The sequence below is a fragment of the Equus asinus genome, chromosome 4 (genome assembly GCF_041296235.1).
Source record: "Equus asinus isolate D_3611 breed Donkey chromosome 4, EquAss-T2T_v2, whole genome shotgun sequence".
In the NCBI taxonomy this organism is placed as follows: domain Eukaryota; kingdom Metazoa; phylum Chordata; class Mammalia; order Perissodactyla; family Equidae; genus Equus; species Equus asinus.
This window is the reverse complement of record NC_091793.1, coordinates 69,245,778-69,265,747: the sequence shown is the minus strand read 5'-3', so window position 1 is coordinate 69,265,747 and position 19,970 is coordinate 69,245,778. Positions and strand designations below refer to the sequence as shown.

Below are 19,970 nucleotides of genomic sequence, written 5' to 3'. Positions count from 1 at the left end.
CCCCCTCGCGGCCAAGATGCACACAGCACAGCTGTCTGTAGGAAAGCAGCAGAGGGCAGAGGAAGAGCCCCAGGCCAACAGCCAGGAAACAGGCAGGTGTCTGTCCCAGCTCTTCGCGAACTGGCTGAGCCCCCCTGGGTGTGACTAGCAGCATCTCTGCCCGCCTTAGAGATCCAGATTCTCATCTGGAGAGCCTCACAATGGAGACTTTCTCCAGTAGCATCTAAGGTCCTTAATTCTGTGTGCATGCGTGTGTTTGCCCTTAGAAAAGCAGACCAGGGGCCGGCCTGGTGGTGCAGCAGTTAAGTTCGCATGCTCTGCTTCGGAGGCCTGGGGTTCACTGGTTCGGATCCTGGGTGTGGGCCTATGCACTGCTTGTCAAGCCATGCTGTGGCAGGGGTCCCACATATAAAATAGAGGAAGATGGGCATGGATGTTAGCTCAGGGCCCACCTTCCTCAGCAAAAAGAGGAGTACTGGCAGTGGATGTTAGCTCAGGGCTAATCTTCCTCAAAAAAAAAAAAAAAAGGAAACAAAACAAAACAAAAACAGACCATTACTTGGGCAACTACTGTGGCATTTCACCGATGACTCCATTATTAATAGAACCTCATCAGAGGTCCAGTCTGGCTTGCAGTCATTTAGGATTTGAGTAGGTGGAAATAGAAGGGTAGACAAGGGGATCCATGAGGGCAGGTCAGCGTAAGGGAAGGCAGGGTGCCGGGAGGGGAGCGCACAGAGTGTGGCCGGGGCGCAGGGAGAACGTGGTGCTTATTGCTGGCCTCGCAGTCAGGAGCTGGGACTTAATCTGTAGGAAATGGAGAGTCAGTGAGGAGCGCTGAGCAGGACGGGGGCCTGGCCAGGGTGTGCTTCAGCGAGGCTAGCCAAGCGCAGGAGCAGGAACGAACCAGAACAGAGGAAAGTGGGCGGCAGAGGGGCAAACGTGGAAGGGACATGCCACCCAGGGATGGACTGAGGAATCGGCAAAGCTGCGGGGAACGGAGTTCGGGTGATTTTAGTTTCTTTTTCTGTTGTGTTTTCTTTTCCCTATCTACTTTTTTTAAAACTTTCTGTGTGTGTGTGTGTGTGTGTGTGTGTACACACATATATTCATAGATATTCATATTCATTACATATACTTAAATATTATACATAATTAGAAAGATCATAAAGCTACTGTAATAAAAATAAATGCTGGCATTTTTAAAAGATAGAAACACTGATATTCTCCAAATAATAAGTGCTGGCAAGTAATTTCAAAGGGGTGACATATTGTTTAACATTTGAAATTCCAAAGAGAGAAAAGTATTCCCAATTAATGCTTCTGTTTTCTTACAAAGTAACTGCTGAAGTCAAGAAACGTGGAACACAAGCCCTCTGCCGATTGTCACTTACAAAAATATAAAGCGGGTCGTAGTCTGGAGAGCTGGCTAAGGCCTCTGGGGGTTTCATGCTCAGGACCGAGGTCTTGCCGGCCAGCTGAGGTGCGGCCTCCTGGTTCGGCAGGGCTATGATGGTGGTGGCTTCATCCTGCGCAGGGACCGAGAGCGGCGTGTTAGTTTTGATGCCAGGACAAGAGGGGAAAGGTGAGCATGAGTCTAGAAGGCGGGGCTGTTACCTCAGCTCCTTGCTTCAGGGCTCGAGCAAGCTTTTGAGGTCTGTAACTTGTGGAAGACTTCTGGACACAGAATGGCTGATACCCCTTGATTTTGTACAGCTCAGGAACCTGAGGGCGAAAGGAGACGGCTGACTGCATGTCCTTAAAAGCCCGTCACCGTTTAGGGGGATCTACTTCTTAACAGCGTTTCTGAGCTGCCTGACAGTAAAAGGAAATAAGCGCCATGTTGTAACCATCACATCGTGGCAGTTACCACTTTGGACCAGCACTGGAGGGACTTTAGTGCAAGTCCTGAGCCCTGTTCTGGGTCCCAGCACACACGAGCCTTCACAATTACCCTCCCACAGCATATGGTTTAACTGCAGACATACACCAAACACTAGTTTGTCCATTTAAAGTGTTTATATTCTCAAGAGCAAAAGTGGTCACATACCTCAAGATAGGCTGACTAACTTTTGTTCACTATCTTGTGTTTTTCTTAAAGTTTCTAGGATGTGAAGTTCAGATAGCTTCATGTATGCATAATAGAGGGTATAATCACAGAATAAAGACCCTGGTTTCCATAAGCCACGTTGGGAAAAAAGAATCTGTTATACCTCACACATACCATAAAATAACGGCAGAAAAATACACACAATATTCCACACAGTATAATCTGTAATGGAACAAAACTAATCAAATAATGCAGTTCAGATCAAGAATATTTTGTTCACTTTATAAGAAACCCAATTAACTAATACCATATGACAGTTCTGACCTGCAGCTTGAGGAAGGAATAACTCTGCTTGATTGGAATTTCTGAAGATTTGATTGGGACCGGGCCAAGGCCGTCGGGAGCCTAAAATGTGAGAATTCCAAAAATTGACACATAATCAACACTGAGCAAAAGTGCCCATGCTTCTATTTTCATACATTTCCAATATTAAATGAACAGCTCTGCTCTCAAAGTGCCCCTTCCCACGACCACAGGTGCTGCTTGATGTGTGGCGCCTGGAGGCAGCGTGGCCACCCCTCCTCCTCGTCTCTTAGTGAACGTGATTCTTCTTTTTTATTTTCTATAGTTATGGACACTGCAACATGCTGCCCAGAGTCCCCTTCGGGCTTCAAGGATTTAGTGCCCCAGCTGCTAGGAGTCCCGTTGGTAGAACAGCTCCCAGGGGTCAGCCCTCCCCAGGAGTTGCCTTGGCTGAAAGGAGCCGCCTCACTCATCACGTGCCCGTCCTGGGCAGCCCGCCTCCAGTGACAGGTTGAAGCGAAGATGTAAAGGCCAGGTCCTCTCACTGTCCCAGCTTTGGAGCCCCTCAGGAGTTCAGCGAGGCCTTTGTCAGGATTGCCGCCCTGCGTCGCTCTGTGTACTCCTGCCCCCGCCACGTCCCCTCCACAGGTCCCATCCCAAAGCACTACCTAATGACCCTCCTGCATGCTAATCTGCTTGGACACCGGAGCACCTGGACCAGCGCCTGACATTTTATGGGCACTCAATAAATACGGTATTTCACCTAATCTAAGACACCATCATTAAATTAATAGGATACAGTGCTAACATGCCATCAATTATAAGACATCTCTCAATTTCAAAGATGCTAAATATGAAAAAAGTGATCTTAGAATCGATGAAATATAGTATTTATGGAACTAAAAAATTCTTTATAGACAAGAATGCTGAGAATTCTGTTTTTCATCAACCCTGAGCAACACAGAGGTCTTTACAGAACTAACTAAAATATCAAGTGAAATGTGTAAGCTTTGAACTATACCAAAACAAGGAGCTGGGCCCCCAGCACAGTGATGCTCTCTCTTCATCCCTCCATCCTGTCCACTCCGCTAATTATTGACTGCCAGATATTTATTATTGCTTAAAAATCACAGATTTATTTTTTCCTAGGAGCTAAATATTCTGATCCTTTAAGTTGTTTAATTATCTAATGCAAAAAACACATGGAATTTCTAAAGTCAGTTCTGTAACCCTTGAGAGGATTAACCTGCAATGCTTAACACACCCGATAGGATGCGAATGGCAAGTTTATTCTTTGAAACTAAAAGAATAATGTTGTATATGCACTTTCAGTATCAATTTAAACACAATTTTTATTGCTAACTACTGAACTTGGGCAACATTTTATTACTGGCTATGTGACCTTATGTCTCAGGTTCCTCCTCATCTGTAGATGATAATCTTACCACGTAGATTTACTGAAGAGGAAGTCAACTGATACAACTGAAGCATTAAGACACTGCCCGACTCCTGGAAAATGCAGTGTAAGGATAGCTACTGCTTTTCTTATAATGCATTAGTGCCCCCATAGGGCAAGAGGGATGAACTGTCACGCCTCTTGCCACTGAGAGACACAGAGAGAGAGAGAGGGAGAGAGAGAGAGGAGGAATTCTGAGTCTGATGGGTTAGATTGTGAGATTCTGGGGCCATGTTCCCTCATTCCTAGGTCAGGTCATGGACCTGGGGGCTGCCCTTCTCTGGCCTCTCCGTCAGCTGAGCAGGGCCTGTCTCCCGGGGCCAGGCCAGGCCGTCTTGTTTCTCTGTCTGCCCGTCTGCTCTCAGGCCCGGTTCCCAGGCAGTCAGGTGGGGCTCAGGGCTCTTGCTGGGTTCCAGGCCAGGAAGGACCCAGCCCAGTTTACCCAGGAGCTCTGCACAGGTGTATCAGGTGCCAGGCAGGTGGCAGTAGCTGATCTCTGGTTTCCCATTGGTCACAATTCCCTGGGCACAGGTCTCCCTTGGGAGCCTCTGAGGACGAGGTGAAGGGACTGAGCCCAACAACTATCTCTGCCTCACAACCATCCGATCATGCCCGGGCCCCACCCCCAGCCTCGCAGCACCCACCAACTCGTTGGAGTCCTGAGGAGCACTGTGGGACGGGAAGGCGAAGGGCAGGACTTCCCTGGGCGACACCGAAAACTGCCTGGAATAATCGTCATGACCGATCAGCGGCAGAAATCTGGAGGGACTCTTGTCTACGGGTGAAACAAACAGCACTTTTGGGGTGTTCTTAAGGCATTTCTCTGTGAAACCACCGTCTGTGGTTGCTTATTGAATTAGTGGGTACTTGCCACACAGCATTTCCAAAAGAATATCGATGGATGTATGTATTAGACCCATTTTTAGTTTCTCTTTTGTTCTTTACCTCAACAGCCTCTCCAATTTTTTAAAATTTTATTTTACTTTTGCTTCTAAAAAACAATAATTCCAAATGAAAGTATCTCTGATGAATATTCCCTGTCCCCGTTAGCAAAGAAAAAGATTAAATTAAAGAATCATATTGAAGACATTTTCCAGGTATCCATACATACTTCACAGGTAAATGTTACAGCATTTTTTTAAAAGAGTTTCTTTATTAGAAACTTGAATACCAGAGACAGAAATAATAAAGGAGGGAAAAAAGAATAATTAAAATGCAATAAAACGTTATGAAAAACAAAATACCCACTGGATCTTAAAGGAGAGGAAGCAGAGGGGAGGGGCTGCTGCTGGGGACCGAGGGCCTGAGCCTGAGGCCCCCGGGCCCCTCCTTCCCTTGGGGCTGTCTGGTCTCGCTCCCCGGCCCTGGTTTGAGGCACTACCCGTGGAGGAGGGATGGGGTCCTGCTGGTGTGTCCGGACTGAAGGGCCGGCCCACTGCCTGTGCTCTGCTGGGCTCCCAGCACCCCCGCCAGCCCCCACCCCACATGGTGGAGCTCAGCCCACCCCCTTGGCATGAATGGAAGTCTTTTCTTGCCTCTGATGATGGACTTAATAAACAGCATGGACTAAGTGAAAAAAAAAAATTAAAATAAACACAGTGCTATGAAAAACAAAGTACCCCTCTGGGTCCTGAAGGAGAGGAAGAGGAGGAGAGGGGCTGCTCCTGGGGGCAGGGAAGCGGAGCCAGGCTCAGGGGCTCAGGCTCGGGAGGGGAGGAAGAGTGCCAGAGGATCAGGGCCTGCCTGTGCATCTGCACATGAGCCACCGATGGAGAATACGGGACATGGCTTTTGGGCTCCCAGAATCTACTGAGAGTGGGTGTCTAACAGCCCTGGTCACCCTGGGGATCAGAGGATGGGAAGTTCTTTAAGTAGCAAAGATCATACAATATAAAAAACTTTATGTGCAAATGCTAGATTGAGACAAGATGCAGCCAATCGACAGTATAAATGATGACTATCTTATTCTCTTGGGTGACAAGAAAGAACAGAGGGCACAAAACAGGAGGTTGAACCACCGCCACCCTTCAATGAGATTACAACTTGGTCAGGTCGGGTGACCCTGCCTACTACCAGTTGGGCAGGTATTTCAGCCAAAGCTGCCATGGAGGTCTGATTTGTCACTGGTGGGTTGAATAATGGCCCCTCCAAGGTGTCCCCATTCTGTTCCCCAGAACCTGTAACTACGTCACCTCACATGGTAAAAGGGACTTTGCAGATGCGATTAAGTTAACGGTCTTGAGATGGGGAGAGTGTCCCAGGGAATCCAGGTGGGCCCAGGGTAATCACAGGGTCCACAGAAGAGGGAGACAGGAGGGTCAGCGTCAGAGAAGGAGACGTGACGACTGAAGCAAGAGGTCAGAGTGATGCGAGGAAGGGGCCACAAGCCAAGGAAGGCAGGCAGCCTCCAGAAGCTGGAAAAGGCCAGGAACAGACTCTCCCCTGGAGCCTCCAGAAGGAACCACCCCTGCTGACACCTTGACTTGAGACTTCCGACCTCCAGAACTGTAAGATAGTAAATCCGTGTTGTTTTAAGCCATTATGTTTGGGGTGATCTGTTACAGTACCCATAAAAAAAACTAATGCATTTGATTCATGAAAATATTTTATTTCTACACAGCTAACTTCGTTATAAAGAAACCTCGTGCTCAGAGGACTTACTGGTCAAGGCGTTGCGATTCTTCACAGCTGTACTTTACCTGGTGCTATTGACTGTCGTCCTTTAGTGAGCCTTCTGAGGATGGTCCCTTTGTCCATGTCATGAAAAGCACTCAGCATACCGAGTAATCGTTGATGAACCATGATCTGGAATTAGAAAGAATAATGATCTCAAATTATTAATTGGTACATGCTCATTTTGGCATTCAATTTAACTCACTTTCCCCAACCACAACTAAGGGCTGAGGCCACCACTCTAAGTCAGAATTCACAGGGAGAGTGGCACGCTGTCCTAGGCTGAGGCCATGGGGACGTCAAGGTCTGGGTAACACTGACCTGCCTGAATACAAAAAAAGACCAGGTTGCCATTTGGCCTTGTCCCACCCGATTTATGAGCTCTGGTTTTCTCTATTTCCAGGGTGGAAAGAATGACTAGTTCTACATTCTTTCTTTTCGGTACATCTGAATAGTAACGCTCCCGCTGTGTTAGCTGCAGAATTGAGGGACAAACTGAAGGGGCGATTCTGTAGAAACAGGGCTCTGGACTTTGGGCAGTGCTCAGCGTACACCACTGTGCTCTGCATTCCGAGCAGATGCTACTGAAGGTGAGCGCTCCCTGTGCGCAGAGCTGTGGCTGAGGGGACCCTTCATGCCATGATTAACACTCCTTTCCATCCTGTAAAGGTCTCTCTTGTTCAACAAATATTATCAAGTGGCTACTGTGTGGCCAGTTCTGTGCAAGATCCTGGAGATACAGGAGGCAGACCAACGTGCTGCCCGAGGGAGCCAATGTTCCCGTGTGTGTGTGTATGGGTGGGGGTGGGATGGCAACAGACACTTGACCAAATAAACATGGTGAACGCCATGAAGAAAATAAAAGACAGTAAATGCATGAGGGCATGACTGAGGGGCTGAAGGGGGTCGGACTGGCAGGGATGATGAGGGAAGGCTGCTCGGAGGAGGTGAGCTTTGATCTGAGACTTGAAGGATGATCAACGACGATGATCTTGAGAAGAGAGTTCTGGCCAGAGGAACCAGCAAAATACAAAGATCCTGATTCAGAAACCAAGGAGATGGGTTTAAGGGACAGAAAGAAATCCATATGGTCGTGTAGGCTTGATAAAAATTGTGCGTCTGATTCTAACTGCAATGTGAAGCCTTTGGAGGGTTTCGCCAGGGGAGAGGTATTACCATCTTCAAGCTTTGGGGGTACTGCTCTGGCTGCTGTGTGAGGACGGGAAGCAGGAAGATCTGTTGCAGTGGTCCAGGTGAGAGATGAGGGGGTGGCTGAGCTGAGGAGATGGCTGGAAGTCATCAGGCTGGGACTATATTTGCACACTGAACTGACAGTACTTGCTGGGGAGTGTGAGCACAAGACTGAGCCATCACTCAGAGCGAAGCATGTAGCTGCGGACGGTACTTTTTTCAAGCTGGAGGGTTTGCTCCAGAATGTCCAGGGTGGTCCCATTAGTGGGAAGCCAGCCCGGCCAGTCTCTTGCTGCTGTTTGCCCGTTGTTGGCAGCTGTGCTCTCTTCCCTCAGAGCACAGCTTCGTGCTGCCTCTTTGCACCACTTTTCTCCCCACGGTCAGCATCTTGTGGCACCTCTGTTCTGCATATACACAGAGCCCACCAAGACTTCAGCAGGGATGCGGGTTCCATGGGGCCTTGGAGGTTGGTGAGCAGGTCATTGATGCAGCAAGCTCTGCCTCTGCCTGGACCGTCAGCAGTCCCGGCTGAAAGCGCTGCTGGAAAGATCATTGATACCATAAACTTTGGAGTCCCCTGTACGTATTCACACATTTAATCCTCATGGACAACCCTGTGAGACAGGTCTTACTGTCATCCTCAGTTACAGATGGGGAAACAGAGGCCCAAGGTTATGTAACTTGTCCAAGATCAGAAAGCTCCTAAGAAGTAGCACCAAGAATTAAGTGCGGGCAGTCTGGCTCCAGAGTCCAAGTCTTTACCACTGCTCTCCCCTGCTTGAGGGGCGGCTCTGCCCACTGATCTACAGGCAGCATACGATGCAAGAGGCACCACAGAGATCGCTAAGTGCTGAAGCTTACAAGGACTGTTTCTTGGAGGAAAGGTAGACTGCACTGGCTCAAAGGACAGTCACTGACAGATGGAGATGGAATGGCGTTTCAGCTGATGGGCAAGGGGCAGAAACACAGGTTTGTAGCAGGGAATGAGCTGGTGTGTTTGGAAGAAGACAAGGACTGAGACAACCTAGAGAACAGGAGGCAGCTGGAGGGGGTGTGGGTGCAGCCAGACCAGCGGCTCACCTTCCACCCTTTATTGGCATTCAAGGCTAAGAGGTCATTTTATTTTGATCACAGGAAGCCACTGGAGGCTCGCAATGTGCTGGGTGGAAGACCAGCGTGAGGGTGAAGAAGGCACAGCAGTGAGATGACACCGTGAAGGGGAAGCCATAAGCCTGGATGTTAGAGACAGGATTCCACAGGAATTCTCAATTGTCCTTTCTAGAAATAACTGATCAACATCCAATTGTTCTAGAGTTACCATATGACCTGGCAATTCTACTCCTAGATATATACACAAGAGAATTGAAAACGCATGTGCACAAATTGTACACAAATGTTCACAGTATCATTATTCATAACAGCCAAAAAGTGACAACAACCCAAATGTTTCCAAGGATGGATAAACAAAATGTGGGACATCCATACCTCGAAAACACATTAAGAGAAAGAAGCCAGCTACGAAAGGCCGTGTGTGTGTGATCCCATTTCTGCCAAATGTGCAGAAGAGGCAAATCCACGGAGGCAGGAAGCAGACGCGCGGTGCAGCGACTGCGGGAGCGAGAGGCTGCTCGCGGGAACGCGGGTTCTTTGTGCAGCGATAAAAATGGTCTAAGGTTAGACAGTGCTGCTGTGAATACACTGAAAACTACTGAATCGTCCAGTTTCCAAGAGTGAATTTTATGGCATGTGAATTATATCTCAATAAAGCTGTCATAACAAACTCACCGTTCAATTTCCCTGTGCTGATGACTAAACACATTGCGGTTTCAGTCTGGTCCTGAGACTTACCTTGCGTGCTGCTTGTTGAAACCGTCTTTGCGCCCTGAACCTGTTGACCCAAGTATTATTCGTGAGTGGATCAAAACTGGGATGAAATTCCTGGATTTTCTGTGAACACAAAATATAGACACATCTTCGATTTAAATTTTAACTCCTGGCATAAACATTTAATAAAAATGTTTTAGAGTTTGATCCCAAATCAAGTTATTATTTATTTGTCCTGCCATTTGATGAGCATTTATTAAGCACGTTTAGTGTACATAGCATTATAGGGAATACTTCTTGGGTTGGGGGTCAAAAGTGGAAGACAAGACTTGGGTTTTAAGAGATTTACAGTCTGGTTAGGGAAGCTCAAGGAAACACATGTGACCCTGAGGAAGAAGAATAAAGACACACAGAAACCAATGCCATGTTGGGGGTGCTGGCACGGCATCCAGAATCGAGAGCAGCGGGCTGTGGGATCCTCGCGGAGAAGGAGGACTGTTTTGCTCAGCCCTGCACCGAGCACCAGCACAGGCCTGCGTATGGAGTGCAGTGTGCATAGGTCAGTAAATGAATGTGGAGGAAAGGACGCCTGCCACAGCCTCAGGCACTGGAGCTTCTCGAACAGGGAAACGATATGAAGGAAAAGGCATCAGAAGTGAACTCATCTCATGCTGGCCCACGCAGTGGGCTGGAGAGGAGAGGGAGGAGGGGCGGATACAGGAACAAACAAGCTGTTGGATTAGCTGAGGGTGAGCCACGAAGGCCGGGCTTGGGTGTGGCCTTGTGGAAGAGCTATGGCAAGACTTCGTGGCCAAACTAAATGTGGGGAGAAGAAAAGAGGTAGAAATAATTCAGATGTGGCAAACCCAGAAAAGAAAAGCGGGAATGATGGAGGTGGGGGAGATTAGGAAGAATTGCTTCATTGTTGAAATTAAAAATTGGGGTTTTAACCAGAAACTATCATATGAGAGAGATACTCAGATGGAGGGGCTACTGTCCCCATTCTAGGTTTGAGGACACTGAGGCTTCAAGGCTAAGAGGGCTTCTCCTAGGTCCCAAATCGGTGGTAGAGCTGGGACCAGAACTCTGGCTTCTGACCTCCTGTCTTGTACCCTTCCCACAAGGGGACCGGGCAAGGAACAGAGGCCCAGGGACCCACCAGGAGCACCCGCAGACGGGCTTGCAGAGCAAAGGGAAACAAAAAAAGAGATCAAGAAGGAGAAAGTAGAGGGGTGGAAAGGAGGAGCCAAAGTATATAATGCCGTTCATTTCAAGGGAAGCATTAATTACGAGTTTTGATGCTTTACTCGCAATACGTAAGAAAAAATACTCTGCAAGTGTAAGCACATTAAAAATTATTAAATGTCCCTTGGTAAAAGGATTTCTATAAAACTGTTTAGCGTTTTAAAAATAAGCATATAAAGAGCTGCTAATAATTAGATTTCAAGGAAAGGAAAGTTACCCACTTCTTTCAGATTGCGAACAACCCGTGTGTGGTTAACTTCTGTCTTGAGTTGCTGAAATTCCTCATCCAAAACAGGATCTCTTCTATCCAGCTGGGTTTTTAATCATCAAAAACATTAAAATTGAATACAAGTGTACCAACTTTATTTCTCTTTAAAACTGGCAGAAACCCATTAAGCAATTGGACAAACCCACCCATGGAGTTCCTGTTGGGAGTGGTGGTGACGGAAGTAGGTTATAGTGATCGTTATAATCACACTTACTGTTTAAACACAGGGATATTCTATAGAGGCACAAACCCAATACCTTCTTTTTGTAATTAGAGGACAGTGTCTCTGGAAATGATTTCTGAGGCATTTAAAACTCACAGAAAGGATTTCAGGAAACCATGTAACCATGGGAGTATAGAGCTTTCATTTAAAAGAAACTTAATGTCCCAGTGAAGTTTTAAGCCCCTCTGAGCTGATTATCCAGATTGTAACAAAGGCACGTGGTTCCTCCCCTTTCCCGGTGGTGGACGGGGTCTGTCTCTTCCCTGGAGTGAGCGTCCCCCAGGCTGCTCCCTTCCCCGATGCCCCCTGAGCTCTTTCCTCTTCCCCAGGGGTCACGGGTCACTCCCAGGAAGGCAGGCTGGGCTTGGGTCAGTGGCGACACCCACATGCCTCCATGGAAAAGGGGGCCGTGCACACTGCAAAAACTTGTTAGCTTTTGTCTTCCTGCGGTTTTTCATATTTGTTTGTTAGGTGACTACTAAAACTAGCTTGGCTCTTAGGTACATTGTTCACAATCATTTTTAGAGACTTCACTGGAAGACATCTATTCTGATCACCACATTAACACCCTATTCAGAAGTAAGAGAGTTCTATTGTTGTCGCCGAGGTGGGGAGCTGTCTAGCTCTGATTTGCACATATCAGGAAGTTGAGTTTGAGACCGTGGACCTCAGATTCAAATACAGATTTCATGGGGAGAGACTCAGACCACACCCCACACCTCCCCACTAAAAGTAAAATAAAACAGGCAATTTAAAGAGGGATTGGCAAAGAGGTTGTTAGGTAGAAGAAAGAGGAGGGAGATTTCTGATATCTTTATCAAGACTCTACTCATTTATAACGAACATCTCAGAATTTAGGATTATTGACCGTCTCCTCTGAGTAAAAGCTTGTCATCCTTGACGGTTCGTGCTGTCCAGCTACAACGCTGACTCCCCCACATCCTCCATCCAGCTCTCTTTTTCTGGCTTTCTACCATATGCCTTGGGCCTCCAGGTTTTTCTTGCCACTGGGCCGCCTGCCGGGATTCAGCAGCCAGTAAAATCTCCTGGACACACAGTCAAGTCCCTGCAACACTTGCTTTCCTACTACGCTGGGGCCTCGGGGTCCTGGTGAGTGATCCTAAGGATGTGATGGCTCGTTTCCAGCTCCCCTCACTCACCTGTGCAAATGCTCACCACTACCCCCGGCCCCTCTCCAGTCCCTGTTCAGCACAGTCTCTGCAGCTGGCCTTGCTTCCTGGATCAGCCGGAAGACAAGGCCACGCGCAGCCTTCTACAGACCCCTCTCTGCATGCAAACCTGAGTGTACCCCGAGTCCGTCCTTCCTCGGCTTCTCCAGTCCTTCCTCCTGTTCAGACACCATCTTTCCTCTGACCATGGCCTCTTCCCAAGCTTCTTCAACCTTTTCCTCCGTGATTGCTCTTTGCCCTCAGCCTATAATGTGCTCAAGTTCTTGCACCTCAAAAACCCCTGCCTTGACCCGTCGCCCCACAATGGTCCACGTCATTACTCATCTCAACTTCTCAACTATCGACTCACATCTACACATTCCTCAAGCCACTACAATTTGGCATTTTACCTCCACGGATCTACTGGAATCGCTGTCCCTGAGGCACACAAGGACCTCCAATCCACCCAATCCAAGGTGTACTTTTCAGGCTTTATTGTCCGGGAGCCCTTGCATTTGACTGATCCCTCCCGGGCTGCTTCCTCTGTGTTCTCTGGACCTCTGACCCCTGACCTCCCTGACCATTCCTCTCCTGTCTCCTTAGTGGTCCTGCTGCCCTCCCCTTAAGTAAGAAGTTCTGCAGATTTCCTGCCGTGAGCTACTGCCTTTCTCACACTATTCATGTTCCCCAGGTCACCACGCTTGTTCCGTGCTCTCAATCTCTACCTCAATGCTGCACACTCCCAAGTCTCTGTCTCCAGCTCTGTTCCTTCAGCCGCCACCTGGATGTCCCCAGTCACCCCAGATGTAACATGTCCCAAATTAAACTTTTCATCTTCCCCTTAAGCCAGCTTTTCTTCGGTCTCTGAGATTTCACGTAAAACCACCACCATGCACCCAAGCTGCAAACCTGGGCATCACTCTACCTTCTCGCCCTCCTTACCCCTCACCTCCCATTTATCTACAAGTTCAACTCTATCCGTGCCCTTAGCACTTTAAATCCTCTCTTAATGTTGCAGCCCCTTCTGGACTGTGACCTTCTCGAGCGCAGAGACCATGGCTTATTCACTAGCACAGAATCTTCCATACAACGGGCGTTCGCTAAACGAATCAACGGCTGGGTCTGCCTGTCAACCAAACGCTGGCAGTTACAGCCTTAACTCGCACACTGACCTGCTCTGCCACGTCTGTATCACCTTCATCTTGAAAACAGAAAAAATCATTCCCTCGTGGGGCTGAGGAAAATACTTGATATTTTGTTTTTAAAATCCCATGCAAAGAATCTGAACACATCACACTACATTTAAATGCCAATCTAATGTGTGCTTTTCCTGAATGCTACAATTTACCAATGTAATGATTGTATATTCTTTTGCTTGTCTTATGAAAAATAAAGAAAATAAGACATATTTATTCAAATATCTTATTTGGACTCCAAATAGGAAGAAAAATGTATTCCATATGAGAAATGCATTCATATCTGACAACAGAGTGTTGTTCCCCAGCCCCTCCTACCCCTGCCCGCTTGTGCAGCGCCGAGTGTGGGAAGCTCACACCCCCAGCTTAAATCTACGTGTTATGGCTGAATTGTGTCCCTCCAAGCTCCATATGTTGAAATCCTAACCCTGGTACCTCAGGAGGTGACTGTATTTGGAGATACAGTCTTTAAAAAGGTAATTGAGTTAAAATGAGGTCATTTGGGTGGGCCCTAATCCGATGTGACTAGTGTCCTACAAGAAGAGAAAGGAGACAATGTGGAGGCACTCGGTCATCTACAAGCTAAGAAGAGAACGGATCCTTCCCTCACGTCCCTCAGAAGGAAGCCACTGTGCCAACACCTCCATCTAGGACTTCCGGCCTCCAGAACTGTGAGGAAATAAATCTCTGTTGCCTATGGCACCCAGCCTGTGGTGCTTTGTTACTGCAGCCCCTGCAAACTAAGAAATATGTGATGGTTCCACAAATCCTACCAATTAAGTCCAAGCCCCTGTGACACGAAGCCCAAGCTGGATCCTCTCTCCTCTGCCCCATGTGTGTCGTGTGCTTCAGTCCTTATGGACCTGTCCCCGGGGTTCTCTGCACCCGTCCTGCATGTAACAATGTCTCTCACGCCACGGTGTGCCCAGGGGTTTCGCCCAGTCCCCCAGTTCCCACGTCCACCCTCCCTCTCCCTGAACTTACAGGTGCTGCCTTGGCGACCCAGGTACGGCCCCTCCCTCAGTTTTCCCCTTTCTGCTCAGCCCCTTTGAGCGTCTCTGACTTGGAACTTGTGTGTGTATCTGGTGTTGGGGTGGCTCCTGGTCACTGTCTGTGGGTCTCTCTGACCTTCACGCTCTGCAGATCATGGGACGGGTGCACCTCGTGCTCAGAATTCCAGCCAGAATTTGAGCCTTTCCCTCCCTCTGAACTGAATTCCTCTCTGTCCTCTTTACTACTTTTCAAAATTATACCATGTCCTCCAGGAAGCTTTCCAATTAGATGACCTCTCTCTCCTCTTTGGATCTGAATCCCCACAATGCTTAGTAGAGGGCTCTCGTGACACTTACAGCAGCCTTGATTTATGTTAACAACTAACTTGTCATCAGCCTTCTCCCCTCCCAACTAAACTAGAAGTTTTCTTCCTCTTGACATGGCATCTTGCACGTAACAGGAATTCAAAATATTCAGTGAAATAAATGATTATCAAATTAGCAGTAATTCTGACCTTATATTTGGTGTTTACTCTTTGCCGCTCTTCAGTAAGGTCTGTTTTAAATTTAAAAGACATTTGATCTTTACCAAGGTGCACTTGCCTAGGGAGAAAAAAACCAACTTTCAGAACCCATCAGAATACCATTGTCAACTTGAGGATGGAGTGTCTTAGCGATACTCCACCACTGAAAAGGGAGGCTGAGATATCAGAGGAGACACCACGGGGGAGAGACATCGTAGACACTTCAACAATATAACCAAGATGAACAAAGTGCTCTGCAAAAGGAAGCTTATCTTCTAGTGACATGCGCTAAAATATTTGTGAACAGAAAATCTTGATGCTCAACATCATCAGACATTGGGAAATGCATATCAAAACCACAGTGATGCAGCACTTCACGCCTACTAAGATGGCTATAATGAGGAGGATGATGATGATACTAATAACAAAGGAAAGTAACAGGTATTGCCAAGGATGTAGACAAATTGGAACCCTTGCACACTGATGATGGGAGTGTAAAATGGTGCAGCCACCATGGAAAACAGTTTGGCTGCTCCTCAAAAAGTCAAACATAGAGTTACCACGTGACCCAGCAATTCCACTCCTGGGTATACAGCCAAAAGAACCGAAAAGATATGATCACACAAAAACTTGTAATTAAATGTTCATAGCAGAATTAGTTATAATAGCCAAAAGGTGGAAACCACCCAAATGTCTGTCAACTGATGAATGAATAAACAAAACGTACTATGTCCACCCAATGGAATGTTATTCCGCCGTAAAAAGGAATGAAGTACTGACAGATGCTACGATGTGGAACAAACTTAAAAGCCTGTTAAATGAAAGAAGTCAGTTACAAAAGGCCCTATATTGTGCAATTCCATTTATATGAAATGTGTATAGTAGGCAAATCTATAGAGATAGACAGTAGATCAGCGGTTGCCAGAGGCTGGGGGGAAAGGGGACTGAGGAGTGACTGCTTAATGGGCATGGGGTTTCTTTTTGGAGTCATGCAAATGTTCTAGAACTAAGTAGTGATGATGGTTACACAACATTGTGAAAATACTAAAACCTCTGCATTGTACACTTTAAAATGGTTAAAATGATGAATTTTATGTTATGTGAATTTTGTCACAGTTTTAAAAACTCTGGTACGTAATGTGTCTATCATGGAGCCTGGTGCCTGTTCAAAATAAATAGGTAGCTAGGATTTAGAAAGGGGAGGGGGTGTCTGGAGAGCTGGTTTAGATTAAAGGAGACTAAAGACACATGAAAACCAAACACAAATTGTATAATCCTCGATTGGACCCTGGATCCCTCCTCTCCACAGACAAAAAGCCCAGGTAAAAAGGGCAGTATTGGGACGCCTGGGTAAATTTGAACGTGGCTGATTATTTCATATTGTATCAATGTTAAATTTCTTAGAAGTAGTTACGGTAACGCTGGAGCACGTGCTGTTCTTAGGCTACATGCGACAGTCTTTAGGCCTCAAGGTATCGTCAACTTACTTCAAATGGTTCAGGAAAATAAAGGACGTGTGTGCATCTGTGCACGCGTGCACAAATGTGTGTACACATAGAGAGTGAGGGGAAGTGCATGTGGCACAAAGTTAACAACTGAGGAAACTACGTCAAGCGTATATGGGTGTTACTTGCAGATTTAAAATCTTTCAACAAAAAGGGAGAAAATATTAAGTGAACAATCCAGCATTCGAAATTGAATTTAGGATGTGATTTCAAGTATGTTACAAAAAAGCATAGAAGGAAGGAAATATACCAGTGTTGACAGTGATCATTGCACTATAGAGGTTTTTTTCCCCTCGCTATACTTCAAAAAAAAATTACAATATTTAAATAATTAAAATACTTATTTAAAAAATAAAAAAATATTTTTCGGGTTTTCTACAATGACAATGTGTCCATTTTTTATAACAGGGAAAGAGTATTTTTTAAATGACCTTGAGTTACTTGGCATACTTGAGGCCAGACCCTGAGTAGAGACCCACACTGTCGCAGAGGGAAATAAAGGGCACGCCCTCGTGCCAGCAGGGTGACAGGGTGGAAGACACCTGGGAAGGTCCTCAGCTCAGGGCGAGTTCTGTCTGTCTGGGAAGCATGGAGGCAGGGGCATGGATGAGGCAGCCTCTCAAAGGCCTTTCCCAGGAGTCTCTTTTTTAGCTCAATTCAAGAGTGTTTCAAGTTTACTTTCGCTGAAACTGTATACACCGATACGCCTGGTATGATCTGGTAAAAAAACTGTGAAAAGGGCTCTACTTTGAGTGTAGGAGCCAGGCTCCCCATAAGGCCCTTGGGGCACACAGCACAGGGCACAGGGGGCTCACGGTGGGGCGAGATTTGGGGCGCCTGCGTCACCCAGCTCTGTCCTGGAGCAAGAGGGGTACTGGCAGCAGTGGCCAGCAAGGAGCAGTGTCCCAGCTCCTCCCACAGTTCACTCTGATTCTGCCACTGTCTGGTCACACTGAGGAAAGAGCATGGTTGGTCACATTGATTTATTCCTAACAGAAACTTCATTCTGAAATACAAGGCCACGCGGAGGGGAGAGAATAATCAAATTTTCGAAGGGCATTAAAACTCATTACATTTCATTGTGCCTTAGGTATAAAACGCCATTACTAAAAACGTTGGACTGTCACTTGATACAAATCATTGCTCAACACTTACCACTTAAGGTGATTTTTGATCTCTTCATAAGTGTCCCGTCTGACTTTCTGTTCAAAGAGTGCTTCCTTCATCTGTCTTGCCCTTGAAATCTCATTGCCTTGGTCCAAAACTGAGGGAAGGAGCAAACAATGATTATACCAGTAATCGTTGGCCGAGAGAAAAACAATTTCTAACAGCAAAACCTCAGAGCGCCCTGACAAGGTTGTGTCTCGCCCATAAACAGCACACGTGACGAGCAGTAATCCTCCCCTATTCTGCCCAGGGGCTGACTGACGGTGGGCCAGCTGGGTACCTTCTCTCAATTCTTTAATCTTCAATTTTCCTGGTTCTTGGTTTAAAACGGTTGCCACAGCAAATGGATTTGATAAGTCTACTGGAAATCTCAAGTTCTGATATTCAATTTCCTGGGAGCAAATCAGGAGGGAAACTCGTTATTCTGCCTCTCCGTCCCTCCCTCCATCCTGCTCAGCACGGAGCCCACCTCACCTTAAGCTTTGGAGGCTTCGTCCGGGCTGGCCGTCGGTGAAAGTTTATACGTGTCATTGCCTTTTCTGGAGGGATGTCTACTTTCTTAGAAAGAGCATTCAGCTTTTTGAATTCTTCTAATCTATAGTTTGAGACAGATATTCAATTAGTATAGAATCCAACGACTCAAGGCTCCTATTTTTGTGTTCCGTCTGATAATGCCATGACTTACAGTCCATTAATTACTACAGCTAAGCTGAGAATCAAGCTGTGTGCTAAAACCGGGTCAATTAAAAGAAACACAATCTCAGTCCACCAGAGTGTAATCATGTACATCAAAATAGCCCACCAGCGGCTCCTTTTCCTTAGATTCTCAAAGAAGAGAACAAGTGGAAAACATGACAGGCTGAAAAATGCTCTCATGGGCTAGCATAATTTACTTCTAGGCTGTCGGTTTTCAATAGCTAAATTTAAGAAAATCGTGAATGTAAGACCTGAAACCATAAAACTTTGAGAGGAAAACATTGGCAATAAGCTCTTTGACATCGGTCTTAGCAGCATCTTTTTGCATACCATGTTTACTCAGGCAACAGGAACAAAAGAAAAAATAAACAAATGGGACTACATCAGACTAAAGCGCTTCTGCATTTTAGCAAAGGAAACCATCAACAAAACGAAACAACAACCCACCACCTGGGAGAAAACATTTGCAAATCATATATCTGATGAGGGGTTAATTTCCAAAACATATAAAGAATTCACACAACTCAACAACAACAAAAAAGAACGACCCAATCAAAAAATGGCAGAGGAAATGAACAGACATTTTTCCAAAGAAGATATACAGATGGCCAACAGGCACAGGAAACGATGTTCAACATCACTAATTATTAGGGAAATGTAAATCAAAACTACAGTGAGATATTATGTCACACCTGTCAGAATGGCCATAATTATCAAGATGAGAAGTAATAGGTGTTGTAGAGAATTTGGAGAAAAGGGAACCCTCATACACTGCTGGTGGGAATGCAAACTGGTGCAGCCATTATGGAAAACAGAAAAAAAAGAGATTTTTCAAAAAGTTAAAAATACAACTACCATATGATCCAGCTATTGCACCACTGAGTATTTATCCAAAGAACATGAAATCAATAATTGAAAAAGCTATATGCACCCCTACATTCATTGTAGCACTATTCACAACAGCCAAGACATGTAAGCACCCCAAGTGCCCATCAACTGATGAATGGATAAAGAAAATGTGGTATGTATATACAATGGAATACTACTCAGCCATAAAAAAGTCAAAATCGTGCCATTTGCAACAATATGGATGGACCTTGAGGGTATTATGTTAAGTGAAATAAACCGCACAGAGTAAGACAAACACTGCATGATTTCACTCATATGTGGAAGATAAACAAACACAAGGACAAGGAGAACAGATTAGTGGTTACCAGAGGGGAAGGGGATGGGAGGGTGGACGAAAGGGGTAAAAGGGCACATACATGTGGTGAAGGATGAAAACTAGACTATTGGTGGTGAACACAATGCAGTCTACAAGAAACTGAAATGTAATAATGGACACCTGAAATTACAGTGTTATAAGCTGACATGACTTCAATAAAATAATTGAAAAAATCTTACATTGATTTATCTTCCTAGTAAAAGAATGATTATGCCCACTGTTTGTAGCAAGATCTTGCAAGAGTGATTCAGACTAATGTTTGA

The 19,970-nt window shown here is 46.2% G+C and overlaps 1 protein-coding gene across 3 annotated transcripts in view; it reads right to left on the bottom strand.

Moving 5' to 3' along the window:
* Positions 1–19,970, bottom strand: part of LOC123285311 (cilia- and flagella-associated protein 221-like) — an 84,972-nt gene that overhangs the window by 20,760 nt on the left and 44,242 nt on the right. For all 3 annotated transcript variants that reach the window (XM_070507457.1, XM_070507458.1, XM_070507459.1), the window contains exons 9-19: positions 18,261–18,381; positions 18,067–18,178; positions 17,775–17,883; positions 15,106–15,193; positions 10,964–11,053; positions 9,522–9,620; positions 6,509–6,614; positions 4,454–4,584; positions 2,375–2,455; positions 1,618–1,725; positions 1,395–1,529 (exon numbers count right to left, since the gene is read on the bottom strand). In XM_070507457.1, coding sequence (XP_070363558.1) covers positions 1,395–1,529; positions 1,618–1,725; positions 2,375–2,455; positions 4,454–4,584; positions 6,509–6,614; positions 9,522–9,620; positions 10,964–11,053; positions 15,106–15,193; positions 17,775–17,883; positions 18,067–18,178; positions 18,261–18,381 — 1,180 coding nt within the window. The remainder of the gene's footprint in view (positions 1–1,394; positions 1,530–1,617; positions 1,726–2,374; positions 2,456–4,453; positions 4,585–6,508; positions 6,615–9,521; positions 9,621–10,963; positions 11,054–15,105; positions 15,194–17,774; positions 17,884–18,066; positions 18,179–18,260; positions 18,382–19,970) is intronic.